The following is a 13,059-nucleotide window of genomic DNA, read 5'->3' as shown; positions in this document are numbered from 1 at the left end:
CAGTGTTTACTCCTCACAGACTCGTTCTGCAGAGAGCCCTTATGTAAAAATGACATCAAAAACGGATTTGACAGCCAGAGCAGCAGGTCTCAAATGAGTGGCAAACAAACAACCTCATAAACTATTTAATTAATTACCATTCGTCATAAGCTCATATCAGGTATTCATATTGGATAATAAAGCTGGGCTCTGTGCACATTCAACATCACCAACACGCAGAATATTGCGCTCACAGGTGATGTTATGAGCGCAGCAGGTGATCCGGCTATAAAAATCTGATTGATGTTGTAATGATCTGAGGAATTTAATGTAAAAAAACAAACATTAATAGCATCAGTTGAGTAGCTATGGATCAAAGATAGGGTACAGTCAGTAGTGACAGATGTAAAGGTTTGTCAAAAAAGTAAATGTAGTTTAATTTACACATTTATTTGTTTTCATTCTCTTTATAATGCCTGACTAGGGTCAGATACAAGGATGTAACGATACCCTCATGTCACGATTCGATATATATCACACTGACACTGAACTCACAATACGATATTATTGCAATTCCCCAAGACATGTTATTAGGTTAACCAAAAATGTACTGTTGATTAAAATGCTAAATTTGGGATTACATTTGTGGTGGAAATGAAAGGGCGTGGTAACACCAGAATAAAAATATCCATGATTCTGAAGCTGAAAATACAGAATTATTTTAGACGAATATGCTTGCACTCTGTCCCTGACTAAATATATTTAAAATAATGTAACTTTCACTGGTGACATTAGACATTTAGCATTATCAGGACCCACAAATACTCCCCCAATGCATTATTATACATTATATTCAAGATTATATATAGTAGTTTAATGTAGTACTGACACTAAAACTCTGTAAACTTTCATTTTTCTCTTTTGGGTGAACTACTCACAATAAAGATTGTTACAATCCACGACACATATTGTTGCATTTTTGTATTGCGATATATTGTGACACAATATATATTGTTACACCCCTAGTCAGATAACAAAAATGTTGCTTTAAAAATGGTATATTTTACAAGACATGGTGGTGTGCATGTTTTTTCTCTTCTCAGTTTACAACATTGGCAATGATCAAAATGCACATTATTGATCAAATTATTAAATATCTTGGGAACATTGAATGACTACATTGCCGATTTACCTTGACATTTCCGAATGCGACCATCGACACAATACAATGATTTACTGTAGATTCAGTGGACACAAAAGTCAAGACCACTAACATATTTACACTATTGATTAAATGAGTCCGTGAAGGATTACTAACCAATCGTGTGATCACATTTGCATACTGAAGCAATATTGCAATGCAAAATATACTGCACCTAATTCTACTCTGGCCGACACAGATAAGCCGATAATGATTATGAATATTAAAATTCTATACTATTTTGTCAAAATAAATAAAAAATTAAACATTAAAAAAAATGTATTGGACACTACAAATTCAGTCAGCAAAATGTTATAATGTACAGTATGAAAATGGAATTTTGATATTTGCTAAAGATGACATTTAGCAGTTTTTATTCAATTATTAGCATTTTTAATGATTAACTTTAAGATGACGGCAAAGGAAAATGTAAAATTGTGAAAATGAGCATGCACTATTTAATATCTATAACATATCCACACACACAATATTGATAAATGAAAATAAAATCTAATATCAACCAATTACTATAACGCAACAAGAAGACATGCCTACATATACAGTATATAAACAGTGCACGAAATCTGCATCATATCGCTGCCCTATCCATGTCTTCTCAGTATTGTTCTGTTAGCATGGGACGCACGGGCCTGAGGCTGACCTCGGCGTGAACCTCAGAGATGAGGTGAAACAGAAGGCACGAGGGTCCCTGGGGGGCCGAGGAGAGAGGCAGGGGAGGAATGCTGATCAGGGAGAGATGGAGAGACCGGAATTACTGCGCTCTCCTGTACAGCACTTGATTAGGAAAAAAGGAGAACTCTGAGCATCCTTAACCCCCCATACCGCACACCAATACGCAAACTGCACACAGAGAACAGCAAATTGACACATTTTTCCTCATTAAAGGCAAAGGCAGTGGCCTCTGTGCGATGCCTGCGCACAGCAAACATTAGGAGGGTGAGAAAAAATGAAGGAAAGGCATTAGGGATGGGGGGGGGGGTGAAAGACTGAGAGAGAGAGATCCCTAGGTGAATGGCTCACTTGAGCATCACCTCTCTAAATTGTCCTTAACAAGAACTGATTCGATTTGAATGAAAAGGATCTGTTATTCACAACATGAGACCTGAAATCATGCAGCCCCTGAACAGTTTTGCAGTATTACTTATTATTTACAAGATTCCTGGATGGACCTTTAGCCGGCCTCTGTTTAACGGCGCAATTGTGGGCTTCACACATGATGTGGGAAACCATTTAACATGCTTTAGTGCCACAACATTGTTCCTTTACTGACGAGCCGCACCGTACAAGAGGAGAATTTATAGCCTGGCAATGAGCAGGGAAAGCAAAGGGGGTCCTCCGTTCAGAGACCAGAGCTCTATAAATTTTACCCCCATATATTATGACATCCATTCAAAAGTTTAACTGCAAATACTATAATCCTGAGATGGCAGAGAGGTGGACCGGGGTGCGACAGCCAGAGGAGATATGACTCGAAAGCAGTGTCATCATCACACACGGCCGAAAAGAAAAATGAGTTCGGCGAGATGTGGAAATATACTTAAACTAGTGGAGCTGAGGCATGAGAAAGCTTGGAATTCGGTGCTGTCGGTTATAGCCAATTCACAAAGAAAAATGAACTTACTAAACATGAATATACGATAAAAATGAGTGTGTGTTTATTTCAACAAGAATTATGAGCAGGTTCCTGTCTAAAATAAATGCTACAAAAAAAAAAGAAGAAAAAAACCCTGAAAGGATATGAATTTATTTTACAAAAGAAACTATATTTTTAAAATATACTGCTTATATAGAGTCTATAATTCAGACAAGTATAATTATTTTTAAATATTGCACTGCTGCTGTTTCTGTTATAGCCGTTCAATATAATTTTGGTAAGACTCTGTCACAAGCAAATGTTGTGAATGCGTGGAGAAATTGAGACATTCCAAAAAGAGAAGAAAAAAGGGGAAGACAGGGAGTGTTGTATTTCAGGATGAATTGTAAAAGCATCAGTTCAACCAATTAGAAATTAACTTTAGTGCTGAATCATATAGCCTATGTCCACCATACTCCTGAGGTGACAGTTCAAGTTGTAAGTCTCTAAAAATATAAAGGATTTACAGGGCTGAAAATAATGAGGTAAGGAAGTATAATTTCTTCTTTCTTACAATTGCATTGCATAATGTTAATGGATGCTAAATAACAGTAATAGTATCAACTAATGCAGTGGGTAATTTTGTTAAATTTGAGGCTACATAACATCACACACAAAGGTTTTCATCTACATGTTTTAATATATATAGGCTATGTATAAATATAACCATGGCTAGCCAGACGGGTTACAATCTATTTCAACGGGACTCACAAAGGCTGCACAGAATGGCAGCTACACACACACTGCCTGTTTTGTTAGAATTACTCTCCTGTTTTTTATGCATTTCTTCTATATTCGTTTCCCATTTAATATGCTGTTTTGAATTTTAAAAAAATTATTAAATCTTATTTGTTTAGCCGAACAATAAAATACAATTTCACGGTTTCTTGTACTCGACGTTAATGCTGAAACAAAATAAAGGCCTTTTATCATGTACTTCATGGTCTCCCAGTCAATAGCCTATCGATTTATTAGATTTAAATTGAACGAGTTCAATAACATACTTCGCAGGTAAATATAAAAATAGCATGACATCAAAGGTCTGTAAAGGTATAGGCCCTACAATTAGACCATTCAGTAGTTTGTACGTCTCTTGTCTGCGTGTTTGTTAGGTTTTCTAGAACAGATTTGATGCAAGAACGATGAAATATGCCAGCAGACACGTGTCGACTGTCTGCAGACGGCAAATCATGATTCATGATATCGTGCATCGATCACATGAGGAATGCAGCACGGTCGTAAAGTTTGACGTGTTTGTTAACGCTCACATACATGTGTGTCACACAGGTATTTATGACCGTTTGATAAACTCCAGAAAGCTGCTATTGTGGGTCTGTTTTATTTAACTGAAAATGAGTGAGTGAAAAATAATTAAATTTCGCATTTCAGAGGGGGGGGAAAAATATAAAATTCGACAGTATTAAGTGATAGCCCAAAAGTGTAATTTAGTTTATGTAAGTCGTGTAAATATCATCAGAATTGCTTTAGATTTAGGAAATGGTAAAGACTAAAAAGCCCACCAGAGGGCGCGTGTTGAGGGAAAGTGAATGGTGTTTTCTGAGGACTGAACTTCGACTGTATTAAAGTATCCTAAATCAATAAAAGATAGCAAACGTATAAAACAATCTAACAGAACACGACAACGAAGAAAAATAATTCAATGACATCCCAATAAAAAAAAATAACAGTAGGCTATTGTTAATTGTCTCTGTTTCCCACAAATGTTTATTGTGTGTTTAGGCCTAAAAAAAGAATATTCACGATTTTCACCCCCAGGTTTTAACTAATCCCTGGATGTGTTGGTTTCCCGTAAGCCTACAACTTATAGGCGCCATTCACATTTAAAACTTTGATATTTAATTGTTTATTTACTCATTTATTCCACAATAAACAGTCAGACAATTTTATTCATTTAAAATTATATATTTTTCTAATTACCAGAGGACTTCACAAAATACTATTTCACTTTGTAATTATTTTCAAAATGATTTGAATAAATATAGGCTATATTGCGTAATTATTTTTATTGTTTATTGTAAGCTATAGAAAGTTTCATCCGTATAATCGCATTCCTTATTATTAACCAGCCTATTATTCTGTTAAACAAACGTCGTTTTCAAATATTAAAGAAAACATAATTTTTTTTGTAGTTTTCCACTTTTTTCTGTTTTAAATTATTTGGGATTCTCTTATTTTAGATTTAAAAATCCGTTTAGAATTCGTTTCGTTGGGTAGCCCCATATAGCCTATATATCAGAAAAAAATTAATAACCAAAACGAAAAAATTTAATTCGAAATGCTTTCTAAATAACTTTTTTAGTTATTCGCCTATGTCCATGTTGCCTTTGTGGACTAGCACGCGCATGCAGGCCCTCAGCGCGTGTCCCCTCAGTAAATAAATAGAAAGTTCAAAGGCTTAACTGTTTAAATGATAGAACTACAAGAGCCAACGGTAACACGTCTGTAATCTTAATCCAGCCATATATGAGCAATATCCTCTTTATAAAAATAAAACTTGTCCTTTATTTTAAATAATTTATTATATATACTCAACAAAAATCTGGAAACAATTTTCCATCTTAAGCTACTCTATAAAATTTAGGAGAGCAGGATAATTTAACTTGAAGTGTTTGTATTGGCTCAAAATGCTTATAGACTGCAGCCAGGAATTGTCCTTACAAAAAAGATCACTTCACAGAAAATCCTCATCTTGTGATTACATCAAGAGGTTTTTTTTTTTTTTTTTTTCTGTTGTATGGGAATCTGTCATATCATGGCCCTGCCAGTCATCATGAAAATGATTCGGTTCAGTGGTAACCGATGGCTGTGTTTTATCACACACACATTGCAGTGATGTACCTATTACCAGGCCAGCCTAAACCTCCCAAACTTAAATACAGCCTCTCACTCGTGAAGATCCTTACTCAAATTCAGAACCGTGTGGGGAAAAGACTCTTTTATGATTATTACATGTTTCAACACTCAATAGAAAACATATGGTAAATTAGGCAATTAGCATAATATTTTCCATTTTTGGACAGATAAATGATACCTACAGGCTGACAAATCAGTGGGTAGAAAGACATTTCATGGAAAAACAGTTCTTCTGGTCAGTTTAAAGATGTGAAAACATTCCAAATGCTGCAGTAGAACAGAACCTCAGAGAGCCAGACGTGTCAAATGGATTATGTCGGTAAATATAAAGACGAAAAAAAAGGTCTTAATCAGCGAATGTTCATTTCTAGCATAAAAACGCTGCCCTTGTAAAACACAAACATTCTAAATATTAAAAATGCAACATGCACATGGTTGCCAAGAGCAAATCTGCATTAAGATACAACCAAAAAAAGACACAGAAGACATTTGAACAGCACTCCTTCCCTGTGGGTGTACAGCAAACACACCTACGCACGCTTTCATTTGTTTCCCAATGAAAGCATCAGGCCACCTGGGCCTTGCATCGAAACTTCATCAATCTCCAGAAATGGAATCCAGTGGAGAGAAAAATCAAATTCTCATTTGCAAGATGGGTAAGAGGAAAGAGAGAGAGAGAGAGAGAGAGAGAGGTACCTGGGAAGGCTAACCTCTAGCTGAACCCACAGCATTGAATCGTTTTGCCATTTGTCTGAGATACTGACAGGCTGCAAAGAAGATTAGACACTCAAGGTTGTGACTTCCTATTCTGCTTATTTCATACCTTGCAAATCATGAAAGACTTCCTCTCTTCACCCACGCTAACTTTTACTAGACCTGGACATATTACATTGAGCACAGAAGCAATATTTTAGCAACTAATAAAAGAAAATGCGTGATGAATATAGTGATGTATGCTCTGTTGACTCATCATTGCACAATGAATAGGGCGACTGACAATGATATGACATTAACAGTTGAAAATCTCTTCCGAATGATCAGTTTACAGGGCAGGAGCGTGTTTGGGTGAAACAGTGAAATTACAAATGAGCGAGAGACAGAGCGAGAGCAAATATGGGCTTTTTCAGCAGCATCGCAGCCTTCGGAGAGTGAAGTGAACTTTTGAACCCGTTCGGCAGAAGCAGCGAAGCACTGAGGATGCTCGGGTCTAATATGTGTCTATTTCAATTAATTAATGCAAAGGGAAACAGAGGGTGGGAAAAACGACAGCGCAGAGGAAAGATGGTGTCATCTTTGCCGAAGTCATTTAACGTGCCCTATGAAGCCTGCCAATGCCTCATTCTTTACGCTTTCTATAACCGCATTGGAATATTAATTGTGATTAGAGGAAAATTAATGGATGATTACTAGAATGGAAGGTGGCTTTTGGGGGAGGAAATGGGTTTGAAAAAGTTTTTGATAATCCTGTCCCAGCTAGGGAAACTTTATTTGACCTGTGCTGTGGCTATGGCAACTGAGGTCAATAATGTAGACTCAGTTGCCCTAGACAGAGTTCAGACAGGTCATGAAATGACCAGAACAAGACCCAGGGGTCAAAAGTTTACTGTAGGGAGGAAGAAACACTCAGAGTGTGAGGACTCACAGCAAACGTATGGAGTTAAGAGGCGACGTGGATAAGGACCAGCTGACAACGACTCAAACACTGAGGTCATGTAAGGTGCTTATGATCACATGACTCCACCTTTACGTGGCCACATGCCATTGCATTAGGAAAAATAGAACAGGATCAGGCTGCAGGACAGAGCCCCGCTGAAATTCCTGACAGTAACCGCGATGATGACGAAGATGATTTGCATGTTAGGCTGGTCACTTCGGTTTGCGAGGGATCGCTTAATTGCCAGGCTAAAATGTCTTTTTCATTGATGCAAGCTCTTTTTGGACTCTCCAGAGATTCATTACAACAATCAATTCCCTAACCAACACAGCCATTAATTAAGAGGCTTTAAGATCTTGAAAAAAATCAAATTTACATCTTGATGATCTAATTTGCGATAAAGAAACAACTCAACTCTGACTCCTCTGCCTCTCTCTGATTGGCTTCTCCAGCTTTGCCTGTAGAGCCGTGGTGGGGTAAGATAACAGGAACGAGAGGGGCTTTTGTTTCTGGACATAAATCAAGTCAGTGCACACAAAGAGCCCAGAGCATGTGCAGCCTTTGATAGGACGTGCATTGATATTAGCCTCTTAAACACACAAACTCCTGTCAGGCTGACAAACCATACACCTTTTTCTGCTGTATTTGTTATGACTGAAATGATTGGTGGAACTGACGTCTTGTACGCAATATAAAATTGCCTTTTTTTATCATTTTTAGTGATAATCCCAGGCAAATATCTACGACTCGGGCCATTCAAAGAGATAAGAATGTTTTTTTATTCTACTACTTTTGCATTTCCTAAACTTGACCTGGCAAAACATCCACCCCACTGTGAGGCTCCTCCTGCCCTGGGCTTCCCATCCTCGGCTGCAGGGCTGCTGTCATCCAGACGAGGCTGCAGGCACGGTGGGGTCAACCGTGCGGTCTGCGGGTGAAACTCAGTTCACATTACCATACAGACAGGGGCCCTGACAATAGAGCGCCCATCTGTTCCTGTCAGCTATAACAAATCTACTGTCAAACCTCCCTCTGGAGACAGGGAGGCAGAGCTGGCTAAATGAAATAAAACTGACTCCTCCCACCGACGAGTCAACCGCTGCCTCTCTTCCAGTCAGGTTAGAGCACAAGCAGACACAGTCAATTTCCCTTCCTCACACAGGCGAGCATGTGACATCACGGAGCGAGTAACAGTGCAGGAATTGAATGCCTGAACTATATTTACCCTCCGATTCAATAGGGCAAATTTGAAAATATCAGCATGCAGGAACACCAGCTCATTCATATCAAATATGCATTTTGTTTTTCATTCACTCGAGCTAAGCACAAAAAAAAAAAAAAAAATCAGAAGGGCTCACAGCATGGAGCGTCTTTATTAAATCAAAGGCAAATGAGAAAACTAAATCTGAATTGCTGAAAAAGGTGCACATTTGAACCTTAATCTTCATGATTATATTCCTCTCTCTCTAATTTCATACACTCTCTCTCCCGCTCAAATTCCAAATGTCCTATCGCAGGGTTTGATGTGAGATTCCCTACTGGTGAACTAAACATGAACCCTGAACTGCACTTGCCCTTGCTGGTCATTATCTTTATTGAAAGAGCGACATGATGCGAATCTTCTTCGAGTTACTCCTCTTTGACTTATATGCCTTTTCCGGCAAAGGAGCGAATCAAAGGAGCACATCCAGGTTTGACCCCCTTTTGTTGCTAAATTACAAACAACATATAAAATAAATGGGATAGTGGAGTAGCTATTCATTTTTTCCAGGGTGGTGAGAAGTTTCGTGTCAGTGAACAAGAAGACGTATTTGAGATAAAAACAATAATTTATGGTTTTCACAATTGACAATTGTGCTGCCTGACATTTTTTTTTTTTCAGTTCAATCTGGAAAACTGTTAAAAGAAGAAAATATGTCTATGAAGTAAAATCCAGCAAAGAGACGGAGAGAGAGAATCTGGATTGTCTTTGAGTTTTAGCGTATTGCAGTAGCATCTCAGAGCAGGTCACTAGTGATCAATGATATTGAATCGAATGTCCCTTAATTCTTTCTTCTTTCTTTTCCTTTTTAGCTTTTTCTGCAAAGCTGCAAGCTTTTGATGCCTCTGAGAAAATTGTCAGTTGTATGATGAGTGATAAAGAAGAGAAAATGGATTAAACGCCCCTCAGGTACAGTGTTGAGTTTCAAGACCAGCTGCTTACAGAGGAGCCAGGGATGATCAGTCAAAGATTTGGCCCGAAGCAACAGCAAACTGCCCATATTGGTCAATAAAACAATCAGCAAACACAAAACAGATTTTGGTGGGCCATTTTCAATCTGCAGTACATCCTGTTTTTAAACTCTCTTTAAACGTCGAATTTCACTCCGGTTAACGTTTTTCAAATTCTAGTAGGCTATACACACAAGTAAATTTACTTTGTGTCAGAAGCACAAGAAAGCTAACATTTAGACACCATTGTTAAAAGCAGGCAAACATGCCACAGTTTAACCCCAAGAACCCAGCATGCCTCAGCAGCAGCAGCACACATGCCCAAACATCCGCCACGCCTGCCACTAGAGGGAGCTCTTCATCCCTTTTCTATGGAGGTAAAAGACCACCCTCCCATTCCCCTTCCACACACTCCTCAATGCCAGCAGCAGAGCTGTGGGAATCCACTAGAGGGTGATCTGTTACCAAACACCTCCACTGGGGCATTTCATCATTAGCAGTGAAACCCCCACAACAAGAAAAGTGCTAAAGATGCTTTAGACATTTTTCCTGTCTTGACTTATCACAGCTTACATGCATTAGACATACGAGTAAACACACTCATATGCACAGAGTGGCTTGAACTCACGCTCACTGGCACCTTCCTCCTGGTAGTCAGAGGCCACTGACATATCATCTGAGGGGGCAGAGCGTCCCAGACTGGAGCTGCGGTTGTCATCTGAACTATCCTCAAGATTGGATTCAACTAGGAGAAAAAATAAAAGAGCTTCACATAAGTAGAAACTTTGTTGAGTGAGTTCGACAGATATACATAAAATGAAAATGCTGTGGGAGGAGAATCTAATCATTTTTTGTCAAACCGACTCGTTTTCTAAAGAACCCATTGTTCCGGGAAAGACTGAATCTGAACGGAAATCTCGGTGAGCAATTAATTAGAATTATGAAGCAGCTGTTCACTTACGTCTGTGGGGAAATTCTTGTGGGTGTCTGAAAAGAGAAGATTTAGAAATGCTTTTAGAGAAGTACGTTTAATAAAGGATAAAATAACCTTCTAAACAAATGGACATTGCAATGCTCAAAGTTTTTACTAAAATGGATCACTGTATAATGCTTCTAATCAAGTGCATGTAATGTTTGCATTGTTCCACTATCTTTCTTAGTCTAGATAAACATTTCAGCTCTACAATGAAAGCCGTACTACAAATTCAAAAAAGAACTGAAGAGGCGTTTGATTGATGGCAGGTTGAGTATCAGTATAAACATGCATCTGTAAAAAAAAACTGTGCATTGCAGCATTTGCAAACGATGCATTGACAACAAAGCATTCATGTGCTGAAGAAAAAAAAAAGTCTAAGTATGCTTGTTCTCCTTGCAAACACTTTTCAGCACAGCAAACCACAAAACCACTCCAGCGCTGTAATTGTACTCCTTTCTTCTAAAAAGACAACAATAGAAAAACTGAGCAATTTGCTTCCTGTCTGTTTAACTGTTGTGTTTCATTTGTAGCTCGACTGGGAGCACAGATTCTCAAGCGGCCAATAATTTGCTTCTATAAATGTACTTTTTGCGGTCTTCGTTGTGCAACACAAACAAAGGGGAGCAAGTATGTGTCAGCTCTAATACTTGCAAATGAATAAAACATACTGTGACACCCCTCACCTCTTCTGGATGACATGAAAATTTCGTAGAAGAATTTCCCTGGACTCTACAGCAACATCACTGAGATTCTCATCCTGGAGTATTTCAAAAACAAACAGCTCACAGTCTGAAAGAGAGAGAGAGAAAAAATCTCAGTAAACTACTCATGCTATGTTAAAGTCTGTTTACAAGACACTAACACAAGCAAAAAACAAGGACACAATGAAAAAAAAAACTTATGTTGAATTTCAACATGTGGAAAAAGAAAAATGTGACCTTTATGTCATGTGATATTGCCATTCAATATGTTTTGAAAGATGCAAATCATAAAAGGATTGTTCTATTCATGCAAATGTCATAGAAACCAGAATGTGTAAATGACAATAGTCATCCTGTCTGCGTGACAGAAGGACGATAACAATCTCATGATGGCATCATTCATGAAGTACCATTTTGTACAAAATGTTTTCCTCTACAGTAAACACAGCAAAGCAGAATAATTATAAGAGTAAATAAAACTAATGAAATCATAAGTCTGTAGGTTTAATAACACAAACCACAACTTCTAGAATTATGACCTGTTTACAATGAATTTGAAAACTAACTTTAAGATGTAGCCTAAACATGTGCTTTAAGTCCTGTGATTTCTTTGTGAATTCTCATTAAATCCACGTTTAGTAGCCTATGCTATATAAGAAGCATTTATTTAAAGTCAAGAGTTTACATTCATCAAATGTTCTAATTTAGCTTAATAAAAACACGCAGATAAAATTATACAGCAAACAAATAGGTAGCCTACGTATAAAAGTCTGATTTTAACACATTAACATTGAAACAATGCCTAGCCTACCTCTTAATAGTTGTCTGATGTCATCAAGCACCGTCCCCATCTCTTACTCTCTGAGTGAGACTCCAAACAGAAGCTAATAAAATATGCTAGTATCAACGATTGAAGGTCAGAACAATTCTGAGTGAATTTGTTGGTCACTTGTCATCCCACATAATGAGTTCGCAGTGTAAAATAAAACAAATTATCGAGAGAGATATCACACCACACGAACCAGCTCGCGGAGGAAAGGTGTAGAGGAAGTGCAAAGCACATTGTTGTGAAAATGAAACAATGCCTAAAGAGATGTAGGCGAATTACTTGTCTCTACTGTCTCAAATGAAAGTCAAACTAATTTCAAAATATTACAAGTGAATTTGCCTTTTCCACCATATGTATATTTTTAGACCATCCACCCATGCAGTTAAAAATAAAATTGAGTAGGCTACACCGTTTTGAATTTGTCAAGCTTTGAGTGTTTTTTTTCGTTTGCTACGAACTGACAGCAACGGGCCTCGCTCAAAACCAATGCACCTCTTTTTTGATCTCATTGTTTTCCCCAACCTCTATCTCATATCATGACCATCGATCGTGACTATACCATCAGCGGTCAAATGTGTAAGTAGTGGCCATGTTTTTTCTCCACATTGAAAGACTCGAAATGTTTAAGGTAGCCCACTAGGCCTCTGGTCTGTTTGTTTGTTTAAATGAAGTTTCCATATCGTTATAGGCTATAGGTCGAGTCAGGTGCGTTTAAACAAAACTACCTCATGGAGACCGGAAGTTTAAATATTTGTGAGTTAAAGTAGCCTAGTTTAAATCATTCACCCTGAATTGCATAAATTAGTGTCAAAGCTGGATAGAAAACATGTAGCCTACATTTTAAATGTACCATTAATTTATTGTGATAATCAGATGTAGGCTACATATAAATTCTTGTTGTTTTTAATGTTAGCCTATTATACTCGTTAGGCTACGTTATTTTTTTATACTTGTTAGAAATAATTAGCCTACTAAGCCAT

At 37.7% G+C, this 13,059-nt stretch overlaps 1 protein-coding gene across 1 annotated transcript in view; it reads right to left on the bottom strand.

The window, feature by feature from the left end:
* skap1 (src kinase associated phosphoprotein 1) overlaps positions 1-12,319 on the bottom strand; it is a 31,426-nt gene extending 19,107 nt beyond the window's left edge. The window contains exons 1-4 of the mRNA XM_079850602.1: positions 12,062-12,319; positions 11,233-11,338; positions 10,535-10,560; positions 10,202-10,318 (exon numbers count right to left, since the gene is read on the bottom strand). Coding sequence (XP_079706728.1) covers positions 10,202-10,318; positions 10,535-10,560; positions 11,233-11,338; positions 12,062-12,101 — 289 coding nt within the window. The 5' untranslated portion in view covers positions 12,102-12,319. The remainder of the gene's footprint in view (positions 1-10,201; positions 10,319-10,534; positions 10,561-11,232; positions 11,339-12,061) is intronic.
* Positions 12,320-13,059: the final 740 nt, after the last annotated feature.

Source organism: Squalius cephalus (genome assembly GCF_949319135.1).
Source record: "Squalius cephalus genome assembly, chromosome: 19".
Taxonomy (NCBI): Eukaryota; Metazoa; Chordata; class Actinopteri; order Cypriniformes; family Leuciscidae; genus Squalius; species Squalius cephalus.
Note: the sequence above shows the minus strand (reverse complement) of the source record. Positions and strands in the feature narration are given on the sequence as shown.